Raw genomic sequence first — 22,007 nt, forward strand, 5'->3', positions numbered from 1 at the left:
TGTGAGGAGCATTTGAGAGAGTATACTCTCTCTCGCACTCACACACTTTCTCCACACTCTCTCGGGTGCGAGAGAGTGTGGAGAAACATTTATATGCGAGAGAGTGAGTGAGAGTAAGTGGATGTAAGGAGCGTTTGAGAGAGTATACTTTCTCTAGCATTCTCACACACGCACTCGCTCTCTCACATACACTTTCTATCAATTACACACTCTCGAGTGTGAGACTGCAAAAGAGAAAGTGTGCGTGTACGTGCGAGAGAAAGTATGTGAGTGAGAGTGCACGAGTATACCTGTGAGTCAGAGTGCGTTTGAAAGAGTAAGTACGCTCTCTCTCACACTCACAGGCATTCTCTTGCACTTGTGCACACACAAACTCCTCACACCACTCACTCTCTGTCGCACTCACATATGCGCACACTCTCCCTCTTGCCCTCGAGAGAGAGGGAGAGTGAGTGAGAAAGTGAGAGAGAGTGTGCGCGAATGAGTGAGAGAATGCCTGTGAGTCAGAGAGTAAGTACACTCCTGACACCCACTCACTCTGTCGCATTCACAGACACTCGCACACTTTCTCTTGCACTCATACACTCTCCCCTCTCTCTCGAGGACAAGAGGGAGTGAGTGGGTGTGAGGAGCGTTTAAGAGAAAGAGTACACTCTCTCTCTCTCAATCACACTCGAGTGCGAGAGAGAGAGTGTGAGACTGCGAAAGAGTGTGTGCATGTACATGCGAGAGTACATGAGTGCGACAGAGAGAGTGCCTGCGAGTGTGAGAGAGCGTACTTACTCTTTCAAATGCACTCTGATTCACAGGCATTCTCGCACTTGTGCACGCACTCTGTCAAATGTTCCTCACATCCACTCACTTTGTCTCTCGCACGTACACGCACACTCTCTTCTTTTGCAGTCTCACACTCTCTCGCACTCGAGAGTGTGCGAGTGTGAGAGAGAGATTATACTCTTTCTATGAAACGCTCCTCACACCCACTCACTCTCGCACTAGAGTGTGAGAGAAAGTGTTTGAGTGTGAGAGAGTATACTTTCTCAAACGCTCCTCACATCCACTCACTCTCCCTCTCGCACATACACGCACACTCTCTCTCTCGCAGTGTGAAAGAAAGGTGTGATTGCGAGAGACAGGGAGCGTGTGGAGAAAGTGTGCGAGAGTGAGTATACTCTCTCAAACGCTCCTCACAATCACTCACTTTCTCTCTCTTGCAGTCATACTCTCACTCACTCTTGCTGTAGCACTCGCTCACACTCACAATCTCTCTCGCACGTACACTCTTCCGTAGTCTCTCACACTCTCACACACACTCCTTCTTGCACTCGAAAGGGGGGAGTGAAAGAGAGGTGTGATTGCGAGAGAGTGTGTTAGCGAGAGAGTACCCTCTCAAACGCTCTTCACACCCTCTCGCACTCGATCGAGTGTGAGAGCAAGAGAGTGTGTGTGATTGTGCTAGAGAGAGTGTACTCTCTCTCTCTCAAACCCTCCTCACACCTACTCACTCTGTCTCTTGCACTCATACTCTCACCACTCAATCTCTAGCACTCGCACACACTTTCGCACTCACACTCTCTCTCGCACGTACATGCACACTCTCTTTCGCAGTCTCCCACGCGCTCTTTTTCGCACTCACACACTCTCACTCTCACACACACTTTCTCTCTGCCACTCACGAACTCTCGCGTACTCACACACTCCCTCTCGCACTCGAGAGAGAGAGTGTGTGAAAAAGAAGTATGATTGCGAGAGAGATAGTGTGTGAGTGCGAGAGACAGAGTGTGGGTCGCGAGAGTGAGAGTGCTAGAGAGAGTATACTCTCTCAAACGCTCCTCACACCCACTCTCACTCACTCTTTCTCTCACACGTATACGCACACTCTCTCCAATTAGGAGTAGTAGATGTATTATACCAAAAATAATAAACAACAGAAGAACCCGCATACTGTAGATATAGGAACTTCCGATTCCGACATTGAAGAGAGTGACAATGAAGATAATGACAAGGTACAGGGTGATTATAATTAAAGTTGCGATTTCAGAACACTAACTTTAAAACTACAGGTCAGAATGACTTGATATTTTGCCAGAACAATCGAGAGGCAATGAAATTTTGTTTGGCGAAGGGAAAAAATAGTTCCAAAATGTGGCTACAGACTATGCTAGCAGGGGTAAGACCTAATCATTAACCACACGAATGTTGTTAGCCAAAAGAAAATAATAGACTCCAAGGGTTTAAGACAGGCAAAAAGACATGTTTACAGCGAATAGTTTAAAGAATACGTGTGTACAATGATAATGACAAGAGAAAAAGGAAGAGCTTCATGAAAACAAACGCGCATAAGTTGTTCGATATGGTGTCCACCTTGTTCCGCTACTAGTTGGAAGTGCAAAACTACATGATCCAGTACAGTTCCGGAGGGTATCTGTGCTGATGCTATGAATGTGGTAAGTGATGGTTGCCTTCAAGTCGGCCAGATTCCCAATCTACCGACTGCAAACAATACTTTTCAGGTATCCCCCAAAGCCAAAAATCACATGGGTTTAGTTGGGCGAACGTGGCGGTAAAACTGTTGGAAAATGGCAGGTTATGATTTTATGAGTGGTCAGCAGTTCCTTCATAGAAGTAGCAATGTCCAGAGGAGCACCATCTTGCATCTTGAGCAAACCACTGATGCTGCTAAATTGCCAGAAGGACATGGTTAAGCAGTTAATGAGCCCTGCAGATGTGATCTCGAAGAAGAACGGACCTATGACAAACGTTGCCATTATTCCGCACCACAGTGACCTTTTTAGACTGAAGAGGTACTCGCTGTAGCGGGAACGGATTCTTGATCACCGATATCCTGCAATTTTGAGTATTTACAGAACCTTGCAAAACGGAATGGGCTCCGCCAGACCACAGAATATTCCCTGGCCATCCACTCTCCACTTCCATCCGGGCAAGAAATCACTGTGCAAACGATTCACATGTTTCCAGGTAAGCAAGTAGAAAGTTCTGCACATGAGTTGGCTTGCACGGATAACAGCGCAAGATGTTCCACAGGACATTACGCACCGTGCTGACAGGCATATCCAACATTCGTCCAGTTCCCCATGCACTGCTGATTCCTGTATCACTGTTCGTCTATTCTTGGAACTTTGTAGCCACATCTTCCACTATCGCAACTGGGTTTCGTCCTCTACCTCGTTTCACGTTAAATAAATCTGTCTCTTTGAATTTATCCATCAGTTTTCGCAGGCCGTAAGTGGTTTTGGGGGCGAATTTTATGCCCTTTAATGTCCAAAACTTCCTGATAGCTGTTAATGCAGAGTCACCGTTCTGATAGAAAAGTTTCACGAGCAGAGCGCGATCCTTCATTGTCAGTCACAATAAAGCATTTAAGCAAAGCATTACGTGTTCCGCTAACGTTCTGCATTTTTATCACAGCTATATCTGTGGTGTGCATGACAAGTCTTGAAATATCCATATCTCTACAACAGCCATGTAAACCCTGACAATGCCATCTATCGGCACATTTTTTTAACTACCGTATTTGCTGGCATATATGACGCACCCCTTTTTTATACACATTTTTGAAGGATAAAACGTTATCACTGATCATTATAATGAATTTACAGTATTTTAAATATAAAGTAATACAAATTGATAATTTCTGCAAATATCCAATCTATCTGGGAAAGACCATCTTTTAATTTTTTTCGTCAAAATTCAGATACTCATCTCAAGAGCTAACTGGAAAGTCAATAGAAACCTTCTAAATCAGCATCAGAGTCCTCATACAACAAATTGTCCCCTGTACCCTCCAGTGCATTACTAATACCACATTTCTTAAATGATTTAAACACTATCTTTAGTTTCACAGCATCCCAGTTCACAGTTCTTATCATTTTATCAGTCGGGGTGGCCCGAAATGCCTATCTATAGTCTTGTTACCATACGCAATCACACGTACCTTGCATGTTATGTTATAGCAATGCGGACAATGGTTCTTTTAGCTATAACTTGGCAAAAAATGAAAGATAACTGAACAGTAGAAATTTCACACGCTTAAAAGTCGTTCACAAAAACTGGAAAGTTTTCAGCTGTGATTGTCGATATGTGCGCATGCGGGTTCAATGAACTTTATGTAACTAATGTTCCCATACTCTGCAAAAAACAAGACAAAAGATTGTGCAACTCCGAATAGAGGAAATTTTGAGAAATAAATGTAATCGAAAACTGAGTATTGACGTATAAAGACGAATTCCATTGTTCAGACCTATTTTCAAAGACAAAAAGTGCGTCTTATGCGGCGGCAAATATGGTATTTTTCCTTCACTAAACAAAATTCAATTGTTTCACGATGGTTCAGATTCCATTGGTAAAATATCCAGTCATTCTGACTGGTAGTTTTAAAGTTAGAGCAGCGTTTTGATATCGCAACTTTAATTATAATCACCCTGTAATTGTTGAAGATATTGCTAATGAGGATGAAATATTAACTCATCAAGTTCATTATAATTAAATCAAGTTTGAAAAATTGTTAAGACATTTAAACGTTCTCCTACAAAAAATGCAGGTATTGAAATTTTGGTCCGAAATTGCAATACCTAATCACGCCTACCTTACTCCACCCTAACCAGTTTAGCCTCTCTCCTCCTACTATTAGGGCTCCTACTTGTAATCTTGAAATTGGTATGGCTGAAAAAATATACGAGGCAGTTCCTGATGCTCTTAAAATTTTTTTTTTAGAAGTTATAGCTACAAATAACCCTAGCTGTGAGTGGATCCACATTTCTACTGATGACACTGCACGTAAGGAAAATACTGGTGCCGGTTGTACTGTGAAGGATATTTTGCGGAATCCTATTCTGTTGATCTGAATGCCTCTAACTTCGACGCAGAGATTTTTGCCACAGGAAAGGCAATTTTAAATCTTCTTGTACCTGATACTAACTTTAGCAAGGCAGTTATATTTGCTCACTCCCGAGTGGGCAGTTGTCTCATACACCTACTGATTACTTTCTTGTTGAAGAGACCAAGATAAATGTATCCAATGCAATGGCTTTTGGCTCGGAGCTTGTTTTTCAATGGATCCCCAGCCACTGGAAATGAAAAAGCCCATCTTCTGCCTAAAAATGGCTGTAGGCTGTAAGCTATCCTGGCGCAGCCCTTGTTTGTCATAAAATCTTGTCGATTAGGTGGATGAGGCTGCGCCCTATTTGTACCCTAGCCACATTATGCTATAATGATTTGATATCTGAATGATAAAAATGCCATATTTCTCACTCTCCAATTAACAGTTTAGTTCTGAGGCAAAGAGGAAAGTGGACCAACTTTTAAATATATAAACTCCTTTCAACTGATAAAGTGTGGAATACTCTTGTATTTTCGCCTATCCCAGTGGACATACCCCGTGCATTCTTTACGGCAAATTTTCAACTCTCGACAGGACATTTTATATAAATACCTGCACCGCACTAGTGTAGTTGCTGATGATGTCCGTCCGGTGAAACCATGGACTTTCTTCATTTGACAACTTGTACTGCACTTCATTTTATGATTTTAATTCTGACAACTTTCCAAAGGCTAAATTTTAATGGGGGCTGCCAGAGGTTTCACGGCAGATATCGCTACTGACTGACATAGGGAAGAGCATCTTAGCTGCATTTAAAAAGAGCATAAAAATGTGTTATCATACTTACTTCGACAGTTCCCATCGTAAAAGGTGACGTCATCAAGAGCAAAGTTTCCATCAGTGGTTTCACCTTCAAATTCAATCTGCATTGAAATAGATAATAATAAACTTGTTAGAGAAGATTTCAATTAAATTCATAGTAAATATATAATGTGCACACCATGCGACTGCCTTGTACTGACTATTGAAATTTTACTTTTTAAAATTCCTACTATCAGCTCACACTCAACCAATATCTTGTGCAAATTTTCAATTGTTAATAAAATACTTTCTATTCGTCCACTGAAGTTCAAATACATTTTTTTAAAGTTGTAGTTCATGACACTTGATGTTAATATAATTTTTTCACATATTTAAAATTTTGTTGTATTTTTAAAATATTTCTGTGTTGATCTAAGTAGGAATTGACTTTAGACAATTTTTTTATATTTCTTGTATCCCTGCAATTTCTTTAGACTTATTTCCTCGAATTTCATTAGAAATGCATTTCTGTTACAATCAATCACTTCGCAGCAATGCAAAAGTACATAAACACTTCAAACATCTTCATTCGAAATTGTTAAATACAGAAAAATCTAAAATACCAAATACAGTAAACAACCCAAACAAAGTGAATTTATTGGTTAGCAAGTGTGAAGTGACGCCACTAAGAAAAATCACTCTTCCAAAACTAGAATTATTCGGCGCTTTGCTTGCCGCTCAGTTAGCAAGCAAAGTCAAGGAAATGGTGCATTTAAAAAAAGGCGCTCCTTGGTGTTTTTTGGACGGATTCAAAAATCACTCTGTTGGATTAAGAGGACAACAAAATGATAGAAATCATTTGCTGCCAACAGAGTTAACGAAATACAGGGTTTAAGTGATACCAGTGCCCTGGGAAAGAAAATCTCACAGATCTCAGCAGGAGAGTTGGTGCTGACATTTTATTGAATAGGTAACATTTGGTGGCATGGCCCAGTTTCTGAGAGAAAAGACTGATGTTTCTGTAGACAATAATGACATTCTAATTTTTTTAGATGATTTTTTTGATGAACTAAAGAAAGCCAGTGATCCTAATGATTATTCTCCTACTGTCTTTATTGTTTTTAATCATAGTTCTATAGCTGATATTCTTTCCTTGAGTAATAATTAACTCTATTGTTCATGTTATGTATTTATATTTATCAATAATGTTAAAACTAATGAAAAGCTTACCTGAAAAAAAGGGAAACATTTTAAGATCTACGCAAGTACAAAAGTACGAGTTATTTTCATAATGAAAGGGAAAAACTGTTCCTGATCAGAATTTTCTTTAATTTCTAAAGACAACATTTTAAGTCAAAATACACAAAGTAATACATATAAGATGTACAGCATTTATTTCATAATAATTTGCACTATTCAGCAGCAAAGTCCTCCTTATAAAACAGAGGTATCCTGCATAATTTTCACCTATTTTAATTTCAAACTAACCTTAAAAAAGTCTGGATTGCTCATTGTTTTTGAGAAATGATTTGTTTTCTATAGAGAAAGCAGTTTTTAAGCAGAAAAGGCACTAACGTGAAGCAAACTGTGTATCTGTTGAATACGAATACTGTTGCATTGCTTTAAATTTATCTTTTACAGAATGGCAATGAAAATATTGTTTACTTTAAATATGAATCTCTTAATTCTGAGGATAAATTTGATCATTTATTTCAATGCATGAAACCGAACTCGCCAGCTTATTGGAAGATTTTGCTCTCTAAAGAGAATTATGGAAAAGCTATTGAGCTTTTTAAATCTTATTTGGCAAGGAAGAGTTTTTAATTGAATATTACATATGTGAAATCAAGTGTATCCGAGTTAAAATGACATGCAAATAGCTATTATTGCAGGAGTTAAAGCAACAAGAATTAGCACAATATTTATAAATTCACAGGACTAGTTTTGAAGGTTTAATATAGAAACTCCTTCTTCAACTGCAGAAGTGCAAATGATGAAGGAAAAAGCAGTAATAAGATTAGGCAATAAGAATGATAAGAAGGATGTCAAGCTGCTGGCACCCTCTACTGATGATGAAAAATGAAAACAGCTGTCAAATAATTTCATTAGAAACTGAGGGTAAAGACAAGACGGATTGGAACTGGGATTGCTAACTAGAACTGAAAGATTTATATCAAAGTGAAATGCCTTTAGAAAATCTAATTTAAATAATCTTAAATAAAATTATTAATAATTAATCTTAAAATAATTTAATAACTTAAAATTTTAGAATATTGCACATGTTTATGGAGCTCAGTAATAATCATATCAATACATAATATAGTATAGAATACTGTTATTTATGCTGCATTGTTATGAAGAATATTTTATGTAAAGAAGCTGTAAGAAAATTGAAGCACATATGCTTCAATTCAAGGACTAGGAAGGAAGAGGGTACTGAAGGATGATTGCTACATGGGGGGCTGGTTGGGCAAAGCACTCAAGAGCTATCTGCCCAAGATAGAAGAGATGCCTTCTTCCCTTAGTGGAGGGCTTTTTATGGAACACTGGTTCATATACACATTATACATGGGAAAAACTACAAAAACACCCATGCAGCCATGCCCCATCTTCAACGGAATTTGAACTCAAGACCAATTTACCAGTGTTCAGCATTACTTGGCTGCTAGTGGACCCCTACACTGGGGGAAGAGGAAGTTGGAATCATGAGTCTTTCACTAATCAAGCATGTCTGAGACATAGTAGGCCGCCAGATTCGGGCACCACAAAATATCGCAGATCTGGAGTGACAACTGATGAATGCCTGGCAAAATGTGTCGCTGGATGACATTAGGAATCTCTACCACTCCTTGCCTCAACGAATTCAAGCATGCGTTGCCACCAGGGGCGGTTCGACCAACTACAGTCAAAAAACGTTAATCCGGACTCGTCGGGACTTCGGCGATTCTGGATTATAGATCACCAATTTAAATCTGGTAAAATGGCATGCAGAAATTATAAAATTAAAAATATGAAACCGTTATTTATGAAATAAAGAACAATTATGATCTAAAGGGTATCAAAATTTACAAAAAAAAGCTTAATATTTATTTGTTTACTTTATTAAACATTTCTTTCAACAAGCACATGCGTAAAGCATACATTAAGCATAGTCGAAATTAGAAAATTGCAACCAGAAAACTATTTGATGTGTACTTGTGGTATTTATAATGACAAGGAATTTGATTTAAATCATATCAAAGACGGAATACATCGAGATGAAATACTACATTTAGTAAGGAATTATAAGCCGAATAAAATAAAAACATTTGCCCTGAAGATAAGGATAGTGCTGACAAATCAACTTCCAGTTCATTGCGCGCTGCGATGTCCCCCCCGCAGAGCAGCATGAAATTGATAAACAGATTTCGGAATGGTTAAGAAACAAAGGATATGCCTTTTTCCATTTTTTGCAGCAATTCCACTTTTTGTTTAATGGACTTCGAAACATACTTTTGCTTTGTAGATCCTGTACATATTAGTAAATATATATCGGAAATTCTGTTTGACATAATCGAAAGTTCAAGCTTACTTTTATAAAATTGCTCTAACAGTCTGCAAAAAATAATAAGCCGTATCCAATTTGAAGATTAAGGAACAATGCAATCTGCAACATTAACTGAATTAGATCATTTTAGCTTAGCTTATGCCGTCCGTTATACATTAAACGTGCATGCGTAAACGTATTATGCGCATGCGCACACGCATATTCGCAGCCGTAAAGGTCTTACGCGCACGTGTAAACGCGATGCATGCGCAGAAAGTTTGTAACTTTGAGGTCCGGATTATAGATTATTCCAGATTATGGCTCTCCGAATTAACGACTTTTGACTGTACTATAGAATTTGAACATTCAGTGGGTGACTGTGAGCCATGAACAGGTACTATGACCTTAATTTTTTCATTATTTTATTATCTATGTATGAGCTATATACATATTCAATTTCATCAAAAACAACCACTTCCTCCATGGTGCTTTGATTTTTTTTGCGAAAGAGAGTATTTCAGAGTATGAATTACCATTGACTTGTGCTTTGCACTACAGTGTCTGATGGGATTTCTGCACAAACTACTAGAATCTTATCCAAGTGTGTCAAGGTTGCATGGTTAACAACAATACGCTTCATTTTTTACTGTGCCTCATACAAAAAAATCAAGCAGCGTAAGGTGTGAAGAGCATACACGGAACTCAACTGGTTCCCTGCACCCTATCAAAATGTCCTAGTACATTTTGATCCAGGCATGCTATGTAGAGGAGAGGTGTCATCTTGCTGGTAATACCCTATCATTACCACATATTGCAAGAATGGCAAGGAAAATGGAATCACCAAGCAATGTTAAATACTCTTCTCCAGTTACAGTACCTTCAAAACAGAAAGACCCTATGATACCTTAGGAGACAAACCACACCAGGAAAATTCACGGCTTTTCAACAGTAACGTGGAGATTATTTTCAATCCATTACACACAATTATGCGTAGTGACATTTCCATTAAGTTTAAATTGTGCCTCATTTGACTAAGCAATGCTATCCATAAACCCCGAATCGCGTTTAAGCACCTTCTGATCTCGTTCACAAAGCTGTACCCAGCGATTAGGGTTATCATCACTTAGCTGTTGCCCCAGCCTTGGAATGTACCCTAAACTTGCCCTTTTTCAAAATGTATAGCACACTACTAGCACTTACACCACTCTCATGCAAGCCTTGCTTGACGATTGGTTTTGGTGAATGTTGAAACAGTTCCAGCACCACAAATGAAGATTCATCACTTGTAGCCATACAAGGTTGGCTTGATTAGCTTTTATGCACATCACACATTGTTCCACGGACCTTAGATTTTTCTTGTACACATGTAATTATTACTCTTGAAAGCGGATTAGTCCCACACTCACACCTCCACTCTCTCTGAACTACAGCAATATTTTCAAACTTTCACTACCACTTAATAACCTGCATCTGCTCTTGAAAGCTCAAACATATGTCTGCTATGTTGATGTTACTTCACTTGACACTAACTGGATTGTACAGCTAGATCAATGACTGCTGTTACCTACTGAGGAAACATAACATTACGTTTTCTTAGAAATTTAATTTTGTAGGTAGGAAAATAAATTTTCTATGACAGTTCAAAGTATGTATACATTTTTCTGATGCACACTGCACATTACATTTAGAAGTTCACCTTGGATATTGCAGAATCTTAGCAGAAATTTTACTTTATTTCCATTTTAAATTTTGCTCGTGAGGATAAAAGACTTACCTTATTTTCATTCCCTGGATCTCTATACAACATTTTTTCAACTTCTCCATTTTGGGCACTTTTGACATAGACAGGAACAGCTTGGTTGGTCAGTTTCTAAATAATAATTTTGATTAATTTCAGAACTTATAAAATATTCAGATTATTCAATTAAAGAGTAAAGGAAAAAGATATACAGAAATATTAAAATCAATCAACATAAAAACATTACCGAGATTTTAATTATAAATCTAAATCACTAAAATTTAAATATAAGGCTTACTTGATTTTCAGAAATGTAAAACATAAATAAGTGCCAACCACCTGCATACAATGACAGGCACAAAGTTTAAAACACCTAGCATGGAAGTATTTTCTAAGAAATGACTCAGTCATTATTTTTAAATAATAAAACTTTTTATTCCTTACCACAAATTATTGAATGCAAATATCAGGGGGGGGGATAACTGCAGCCAAGAAATTTTTTCAAAACTTGAATGTACAAACATTCACTTCAATGGAAGCATTAGTAGAATGCCTGTCTTACATGTACATCACAGACAGTCCATTATATCATACTGAATAGCTTGTATTATCCAGAAATGCTGACCTTACAGAAACACTTAAATAATGCAGAAAAATGGAGTTGGAGGATAAAACATTTTCCAAAAAGGTTGTGGTTTGATGAAAATTTTTCTCTGATCAAAGAAACACAAGTATTTGCATTCGAGCACACTTTTTACAAAATGCAGCATCACACTAAATAGTCAAAAGATGCTTTAATTTCTATTTGCATGAGATCACCTGTGTATGCTGCCCCACAAGATATTACTTCACATATGTCTTTTATAAAGAATATACTAACATCCTCTAACAACAAAATTCAGTTGTTGCAAGTTTTATACATGTGATATGATTCTTCCACAAACGTTTTTGAAAGAGTTATACATTTCATATTATGGTGGTATAACTACGAGGGTATACTTTGAGCTTACATTACTGCAGTGGCTCTCAAGTTTTTTTGCCCCATGCAACTCCAAAACTGAAAAATGCATATACATCTACTTAAATTTAGATTATTTTTAATGTTCTTTTAATTAAACCAAAAGTATAGAAAATGTTGATAAAACTTGAATAAGAGTAATTTTTTATATACATAAACTAAAACAAGTTAAAGAGTAAATGGCTGACCACATCCCACACATGAGCCATGAAAATTTTTCCCCAAGGGGAAATTTCAACCTAGCTGAGAACCCCTGTGTTATTGGGTATATATATTTCAGCCCATTCCATACATGTCATATATATACATTTTAGGGAAGAAGCATCATAAGTAGAACTTGATGATAGAATTATTTTATTTATTAACAAGTACATAAAACTTGTTAATAAATAAAATAATATGTTAGAATATGGATACATATTAGCTTCAATCATTAAAACATTTGTATAAAAATAAATATGTTGAAACACCAGGAACATTAAACTGCAGTTCTGACAAGATCTTCTCTCGGAATATCTTTCGCTAGTCAAGTCATGAAGAAAGAAAGACCAATCAAAGAGTACCAATGCAAACATTTATAGTGAACTATAGTTTTACAGTATAAAGCTATATGGCTTGTCATATACCTACATATGCATACCCGCAATGGAAAAACTCATCCTTCAGAACATAACTACAAAAAACAGTGTGGAAATTCTACATGCTGGCTGTAATCTCCTATTCCTAGTAATTGTCTCTATAAGGAGATAAACACTAGTTGTGCATACTTATTACATCTGGACTGAAAGACTTCTCCATTTTGGGCACTTTTGACATAGACAGATGTGTTAAATAGCTAGTGCAGTACATATATCTTACGTTCAATTTCACATACATCCATTTCTATCCATTGACCTATAAGCAAAATACATATTGGCCATCTCAGCCTAGTATAATATCATTATACTAGGCTGAGATGACTCAGATGGTAGTAATATTTAATTTATTATTTAACAACACCTTTTAGCACCTTTAGCTGGCATTTCTTGACACATGGTCCAACAAAAGTATGATTTTTTTAGTATTCTGGATATATCAAGGAAATTCAGAACATGGCTTTTGTAATACTTAATCTAGAGGAATAAAAGTAAACAGGCAATTCAGTTTATTATGAAAAACACATATCATAGATAATTCTAGCTGTGTTACAGTAGTTTTCCCTTCCCTATGTTTCGGAAATCTCCACCAACAGAATTAATATTTTCACTTAATTACATATTAACCTGTCATTTACTATTCTTTGGAATTCAGTTTTTTCACATCTGCAGATACAAAAGTCTCCTTACTGACTATAAAGTTCTTAATATTTTAGCTTGTGTTGCAACACACAAATGATAAACATAAAGAGGTCAATATTTAATATATGGTTTGATTTAGTTGATTATGGCAAAGCACACTAGGGCTATCTGTCTAAAGGGATGCCATTGTAGAGAACATTTTAAGGGAAACTGGCTCATATACACGTTACACATGAGGAAAATCATGAAAATGCCCAAGCAGCTAGCATGTTCACCTGTAATCAAACCCAGGTCATACCTGCCACTGTTCAGCGATTTTACCGCTCGCCCATTGGTGGGCACATTTAATATACGAAAAAATTCTGAAGTCTTACATATTAACTGTGTTACTGCAAATGAAATTCCAGTTTGCATAGACACCTACATGGTGTGGTTATTAAATAATGAGATTGATCTCTGTCCATAACATACAGTAATGAACAGCTCACATTAGATGAATTCATTAGAGAGAAGAAAAAGACAGCTGTTGCTTTCACTCAAAATCAATCTGAGAGCAGTAATTGAAAGGACAAGGGTGGAAGCTTCCTCATGTCTGATGCTAAAAAGCAAGCAATGGTACCTTTTGAACCTTTTTTTGTTTCAACCTTTTGAAATTTTAAAGAAAAATTTCCAAAGGAAAGGAAAAGTATGGTAGGCCATTATACATTCAGTATAAAGGTGAAATATGCTGTTTTGTATACATCTAAAAATAAATAAAAATTGATTTTTCTCGAAACTTTTATGTTGGTCATTTAAAAAAAAAATTGGAGTTGGGGGGAGGGTAAAGTAAACAAAAAATAAAATATGGAAGAAAATATGCACATTCAGATTTTATCACCAGCTTTTTTTCCCTTGTAAACCAGTGATTTTATCACTAAGATTTTAAAAACCTCAACAAATTAATTCAAATAACATACACAACTATGTTCACTCCACCTTCTAATATTACAAGAAACATATATATTACTAGAACTTGAAGCTCTTGCTCATTTTTTAAAGTTTTGCATTATTCTTCTGCAAACATGGAAATTAAAACTTTTTTTACAACTATGTAAAACTCAAACTAAATTGGCAAGTTCAATGTTACTTGTAGATTCCTTCAATTTTAGAAAATAATATATACTAAGATACCTGTTAACGAATTTGAATATTCTATTTGCATGACTAACTATAAACTACAAAAATTTGTGTCTCAGATATTTTAGAGGAATATTACTGCAAAATATGTAACTGTAAGATTATACATATTATAACTCTAATACATAACAACAGCTAGTAGAAGTACAGAATAAACAATGTTTAGCTATCTTGTTATAATTATTTCCATTTATCTAACATATAAATGTTATAATTACTATGCAAACTTATTTTTCTGAAGAAATTACCTGTATTGCATCTTTGGTATCTAGGCAAAAATTACAGTCTCCAAAAATAAAGAATGGTACTTTCTCATATTGGTCAGTAGAAAACCTGTAATATATCAGTTTTATAACTTGTAATATATCATTATCTAAAATAGATACTAAGCAAAACAAAACAAAAACAAAAAAGCATTCAAGACAAATTGCAAAATGGCTATGAGATAATATTACAACTTTTTTAGTGTAACACAGTCTTAGAAATTTGAAATAATAACATAAAATTGTATAATAAAAAATAATAAAAGTAAATGCCTCAGCTATAAATATGAAACTGATCAATTTGTCACAAATTTAAAATAACTATATACACAGTAGCATATTTAAAAGAACAAAATGCATAATCCAACTTGATGTAACCTTCAAATATGAACAAATAAAAATAAACAAACATAAAGGATCATAACACTATGCTCAATAACTAATGCTAATATCAGAAATTATTTTTAAATACTCAAGAAAGAATACTGTTCTCCTTTATTTTCAAAAACTTTTTTTTATAATTATATTCTGTATACAAGGGGGGGGGAACAGCAATGATTGTGTTTATGCAGTCAATATAGAATAAGAACATTCTATTTCCTATATTTTGAATAGCTTGCTCCTTTCATCATTTTTCTATTTTTGTTTATATTTTTTCTATTCTTTTGCAATATCTAAAAACAAAATAAATTACTGGCCCTCATCAAGGGTGGTAAAGTTACAAATAATATTTAATAATTATAAATGAGAGATTAATTAGTCAACAATAAGCATGCTTTATAAAGCCTGCCTGATATGAATGACCATTAAGTTTTTGCAGCTAAATTAAGAAACAGACTTCTTCATGAATTTACCATGCCCTTTGTCAAATACATTTGAAATATCTTTATGTGGATGCACAAACATTTGCGGCATTTCTCTATAATGAACAGTTATTATATACTAAAATAAATTCCAGTACTTACATAGTATGTTTTCCACAAATTGTACAGAAACTTAATGTAAACTTTCTCCATAAAGCGAATTTCTTCAATGCACAGAATTTAATAAGAAAAACTTGTTTTTGAATGATAATGAAACCGCTTCTTGACTTTTTCCCTTCCCTAGCAATTGAAGCCTGATATTATCCCTAAAAGTCATGAATCAATCCCTGAGGTCATGTCACACACCAACTTCACACAATCCATAAATGTGGAGTAATTTGCATTTCCATGGTCTTTTGAATAAATTAGTCACCTTCACTTCACTTCTTAGCATTTAAAAACACACTTTCAAGAAAATTTATTTCAGCAGTATCTCCTACATTTTTATTTGTAATTAAATAAACCTGAACTGCTTCCCTTTTTCTCTTTTTGCTGATTCAAGAAATCTGAAACACTGCCATTCAGAAATTAAAAGGTAATATTTTAATATCATTTGGACTGCATCACTAATAACATTTCCAGATATTTCTATCATTGGAAGAAAGAGAAATATAGTCATAATCATGGGAAAAATTATCGTTTCTTTTTCAAGTGCAGATGTACAATCTAATTCACTAATGGAACTGTATGGTTTTATGTCAGCATCACTTAATCCATGAATGCCTATATCATTTCAATTGCCACAATATCATAGGTTAAATTAATTATGATTAACTTTTTGCTTTTAATTATGCTTTAACAGGTTCAGCATTACTACTATGCCCAAGACATTATTATTTAATTAAAAAGCATTATTATTTAATTAAATACTTATATGCATATCTATGAAGAATCCGAGATTTTCTTCAAATGTAATTAGTCAAACAATTTTTCAGCACGAAATTTTTCATAGTCCTTTCAATTCATACAAACTTTGATGAGCATCCTTGAACTGAAGGGATTAAGAAGTCCCTTCAATTCAGCTCATTAAAATTTGATTGAATGCAAGGTTTTTTAATCTGCAGATTTTATAGGTGTTATGTCTTATGAAATACTCACCAGCTAACTACCCAAATGAATGAGCTATTTGGCATTCTATAATATTAAGAATATATGATAATTTTCCTCCTGAAAATGATCTTCTGGAAAATCTATTTAAACATTTAAGAATATATTTCAATAGTTAATAACTTCAAACCTCTGAAATAAAACTTTATATATTTGCTTTCCTTACAGTATGGTATTTAGATAAATTAACTATCTTCCTTGTAGAATGTATAAGTTATCTTTTTCATAATATGTTATTCTTAGTCCTAGAATCTTTCAAAAAATATGGGATTATCATATGTGAGGCCAATTAACTTGTAAGGATTTTATGTTTTACTAAAGTTTATTTTATTTTAAAACTTTAGTGTCTTCTCTTATTTTCCACTTCCGGCCAGAATAAACGCGGTTAGTTTTAGTATGCAAATTGAGCTTGCAAACTATTAAGTATTTAAGTTGTGGCTTTTAGCCAAGAAGGAGTTAAGAGAGAGAGAGACTTCTCGCCACCTTATTTCATGCACGCTTTTCAGTCAGTTGCTGTCCACCTTTCAGGCCAGAAATTTAGTCCTCTTGATATTGAAGACATACTGTAGTTTTCCCGCATTCTGTGTATTACATACGTAAAGACCTAAAAGGCCAATCTTAGTGATACTAGTCTTTGTATAGTATTTGAGTTTAGCTCTTATTTAAATTTAGTTAGTTTGAAGTTCTTATTTTTTTAGTTCAGACCACAAGTACTGGTCTTTGTATCCTGAAGTGTGGGAGCAGCTGCAAACCATGAAGAATAAAGGGTAATTAAATCCTTCCCATCTTTGTCATATCTTCTACAATTTCATCGGACATACTTTAAAGTAAACTCACTATTCTTCTCAGGACACCCACATGTTCGCCAAAGTGATTAGACGAAATAGTGGTCCTGATAAACTGAGCACAATTAAAAACCTTCATAGAAATATATTATTTGCCTCAGAGGCTAAAAAGCACAAAATAATGAGAGTTTGATCTGACTTCTTTATTTCTGAACTGGCTGAGTGAGTGAATTTTTATAAATTCCAACACATCAATAAGTGAGTTTTCTTTACAGAGACCTCCAGAGTGGGCAGACAGCCTTGATGAGATAGCCCATAACAAAATAAATGAACTACATTAATATTCTCTTTCTGATGTTAAAAATTTTCATACTGGCTAATTAGAAACATATGCAGTTACAAAGTTCATTCAATGAAGTTTCAAACAGATTTCTATTTTTATGTACACCTATAAATATCTATTTTATACTTTTCATATATACATGCACATATGTTGGGTTCACAGTTTAGACACTAAAGCACAGTACCAGCAAATAATAATATTTAAATGAATCACTAACAGCTCTTATATGAGAATATTTCATCAATCAGAGGCCAAGCAATTAAATCCACTGAATTCTAATAGTTTATACTGGATTTGGCTTCTGGCATACAGGCTGATGTTTTCCATAAATAATGTGAATACATAGCAGTTTTTCTTAGAAAGCATCCCTTCCAAGACAAATAACAAACAATAATTATTGCCACAAACACCTAAGAATCTAATTAGAATATTTCTCAAATATATTGCAAACTGGCATTATCAGAGATGAAATTTATTGATTATTCTTTTCAAAAATACCAAAACCTGCAAGATAACCCAAATATAAAAAAAAAGGGGGGGAGGCTTTTTATACCCATTACTGTACATAACAAAGTAACTAAATTCAGCAGGCGCAAGAGCTCAGTGAATAACTGCTTTTCAAACTGGAGGTAGAATTTTCTTGCCTCTCTGAAGCAAATCAATTTAGGAATATTTTCTATGCCGCACTCACAGTTCACTTAATCCTAGAAAACAACATAGCTGATTGCTCACTAGAGTGTCAGCAAAACATCCATACTGTACATGATATGGATATAGATAAATAAACAATATATACAAAGTTAAGTTGCAATTGGATATATAACATATCATTGAGTTGGAATTGGATAGTGGATCCTCTCTCACAGCATTGCCCAAAACAAGTCTCTATCATTTGTTAAACAGGTTTTAACTCAATAGTATGTCCAATGAGCTTTGCTTGAAATTTAATCTGCAAGTGAAATATCTTTAAAATGAAAGGTGGTCTTCCTGAAAGATACAATTCAAATTTGAGAATTTGGCCAGAATACATAATTAATGGAAATATAACTGTTTAAAAACTAATGTTTTTGTGTCAACACTGAAAACAAATATTTCTGAAAGAAGGAAATTAGAAGAATGAACAACTGCAGAAAATCCATTTCAGAGAAGTTGCATGTTCAAAGCAAAATATCTGAATGTTCAAACCGTATTTTATTAAAAATTTTCAGGCAGTGTAGCACATCAAGTAGTTAAGCAAATGGGCCTATGTAAACTGAAAAGGGCCAAGATACAACTTTGTGGATGAATGCAAAAGATGATTATTTTTTCACTGAAGGGCTGTATAAATTTACATATGTCACAGAATGTTATATCTTAAATTGAAAACCCAAAGATGTCTCAGCCAAATGATTAAGAATTTATCCAAAGTTCAACAATCAAGTAAAAAACATTTATACCATCTAAAATCATTTACAATGTTGATGAAACTAGTCATTTCTTTCTTCTCCAGTTTTTAAAATACCTCACCTCTGAAGACCTTCAGTATCACGGTGAAAATCCCTTCACTATTTTATAATGAGCAAATAAGGAAAAAATAGAAGACTACTCTTAAGAATGTTACAAAAACCAAGATCTTTCACAACTACTGACAATATGCAGCCCAAAAAAGTGAATGACAGCAGACATATTTGTAGAATGTGTCAAAAAAATTGGCAAAGTATTAAAAACTCAAAAATAATTTTTGTGAACTCTTTTTTTTATATTACACTATTTAATTCTTATGATTTAAAAAATGAAATATTTAAACTTATTCTGAAATACGCATAACATTTTAACAAACTTAAAAGTAAGATGATAAAAATGTAATAATATATAAAAAGTCACAATAACAAATTGTTTAAAGACAAGGCAATGGAAAAACCGCATAAACAATATATGCATCTCCTCCTAAATTAAAATTCTATTATCATCTTTTTCATTTATATATTCTTCCAAAACGGCTCACTGAAAGACGTACGAATTGTGCTTACTATATTTCCTTTTTTTAAGACATCTAGTTTTTAAATGCATCATGGTGTACACTGGTTCACAAAGCACTCTTTAAAAGGAAATGCAGTTAAAATAAATAAAAAACACTGAAAAATTTATATTAATAAATACTTAAAATTACACAATCCAAATGTATAAAATTTAATTTTTTACATAATTATTTAAAGGAATATAATTCAGTACTATATCTAAAGCAATTCAGTAAAATTTGAAAAGGGAATAAATTTCAACAGTGATTAAAAAATGTAATATATGGCAAAAATATTTCTACGAAAGAAGAACTGAGACTTCGGCAGATTAAGAATGAAAAGAAAAGTGAAATATGTTGCCAAAAACTAGGAAGTTCTCCAAGTGAATTACTCTTGGCACAATGTAAAAAAAGTGAGCAAAACTTAATTCTCAAATTTTTCCTTAAATTTCTGATCACAATTTATAAAATTCGATATTTGAATACATAAGTTGAGTCTTAGAACTGAAATATGGAAAAAAATTGCCATGCTTTTTCAGAAAAATTCCAATTTTATGTCAGAATAAGTATATTAGAATAACACTCCATATAAATATATCTTATGTTATCAAATATATATCTTATGTTATGCTTTCAAGACATAAAAAATGCAAGCTGAATTTCAGCAACTGGCCGAGTAGAATGGAAGATACAGAATTGCTTCCCCGCCTTCTTTTTTTTCCTTGATTCAGTTATACCTGAAAATGCCCTGCTAAGCTTATAGTTAGACACTCTTTCCATGCATCAGAATCCTTTACATGGAGAAAAGCACTTCCCTCACCAAAGTTTCATGAAAACATGCAATATAGCATGAATATAAATTCTGGACCAAGGCATCTCTAAAATATATGACAGGACATTTCTGTACGAATGACTATAATACTACAATAGAACACACCCTCCCAACACCTAGAACAACTCCCAATATCACTTCAATGTCAGCAATCAAATTTCTCAGAAGCTTTGCATGTAATCTCTACTTCAGCTGAAAATGTTTTAATTTTAGTGAAATTTATTCAGCAAAATTTACTTAAAGCTGATTATTTGCATTTACAGAAAAATATGGTTAAACATTAAATTTAACTTTTTAGAGCAGAAAAACAGACAATTGAAATTTCATAGAACAAATAATTTTCATTTATTTTAATACTATAATATTTAGATAGATGTAATATTAATTTAACAAATATAAACATATAGATACTGTATTTAAAATTTACATATTTATAAACATGGTATATACTTTACACATGCCACTTTCTCAAAAAAGAGGCAATTTTTATACCATTTTCATTGCAATTCGCATGTTAATTTCCTTGGATAGATTACACATATTAGATGCTTTAACACATAATTTAAGTGCAATTTTGTCTTTGAAACTTTAAACCTTGTGGTTTGGTAAATGATTGAAATGTTTATAACTGCAAGATTTAAAATGCTTGTAAAATGTATGGATTGACAATCATACTGATAATGCTTTTATGAAATACTTGTAAAAACAATGATCTGAACAATGTTTGGTCTTTATGGCCGAAATTCAATTGTTTTAGAATTGTTTCTTTATTATGAGTAACTAAAATGCTTCAATTTAAGATTATCATTACCATAATGTTGCTAATATAATGCCAATACAAGTAACCCTCGTATAACACAGTAGATAGGTTCCTAGAAAATGCCGTGTTGTGTGAAATCATGTTGTACGAGACCCAGAGCCAATATAAAAAGGGGCCAACACACAACAAAGAATATTACATATTTTAATTTAATACAACTTTAGTGTAATAAATTTCTTCTTTGTCATTACTCAGTATAATCAACAGAGAATCTTTTTTCATTGGAATGAGATCGCTTTCACTTTCATTATTTCTTTCTTCATTTAAAGTTCTGCCATTTTCTTCCATCTTTACAAAATCCGTAATTTTACTTTGCTTACTAGTTCTTACCCGGTCATTTTAAATTTCTCGATATAGGGCTAGACATTAATTTAGAAGTCAAACAACAAAAATCAGTATTATGTTTTCAAATTTTCACAGGACTAGTTTCGATGGTTTTACCAAACCATCATCCTCATTTGCAAAAGTGCAAATGAACAAGATAAGATTATTAGATAAGATGAGATAAGAAAGACTGAACATGAGTTAAGCTACCGGCGACATCTATTGATGAAATGAGAACTAAAACAATTTCTTTAAAGACAATCTAATCTTATCACTGTTGTATATTGTTATAGGGTTC

The 22,007-nt window shown here is 34.2% G+C and overlaps 1 protein-coding gene and 1 long non-coding RNA gene across 12 annotated transcripts in view; one reads left to right on the forward strand and one right to left on the reverse strand.

The window, feature by feature from the left end:
* LOC146997261 (uncharacterized) overlaps window positions 1–5,967 on the forward strand; it is a 29,022-nt gene extending 23,055 nt beyond the window's left edge. The window contains exon 2 of the long non-coding RNA XR_015040982.1: window positions 4,735–5,967. This is a non-coding gene — a long non-coding RNA (uncharacterized LOC146997261). The remainder of the gene's footprint in view (window positions 1–4,734) is intronic.
* LOC146997260 (inositol polyphosphate-5-phosphatase A-like) overlaps window positions 1–22,007 on the reverse strand; it is a 202,156-nt gene that overhangs the window by 75,811 nt on the left and 104,338 nt on the right. For 10 of the 11 annotated variants that reach the window (XM_085816251.1, XM_085816255.1, XM_085816253.1 and 7 more), the window contains 3 exons: window positions 14,625–14,709; window positions 10,942–11,037; window positions 5,688–5,763 (listed from right to left, as the gene is read on the reverse strand). In XM_085816251.1, the coding sequence (XP_085672377.1) occupies window positions 5,688–5,763; window positions 10,942–11,037; window positions 14,625–14,709 (257 nt within the window). Of the gene's footprint in view, window positions 1–5,687; window positions 5,764–10,941; window positions 11,038–14,624; window positions 14,710–22,007 lie in introns of those variants that run through there. The other variant, XM_085816252.1, reaches the window with a different exon arrangement.

Source organism: Stegodyphus dumicola, chromosome 5 (genome assembly GCF_044657685.1).
Source record: "Stegodyphus dumicola isolate Sdum_Otavi_A_Nest chromosome 5, ASM4465768v1".
In the NCBI taxonomy this organism is placed as follows: domain Eukaryota; kingdom Metazoa; phylum Arthropoda; class Arachnida; order Araneae; family Eresidae; genus Stegodyphus; species Stegodyphus dumicola.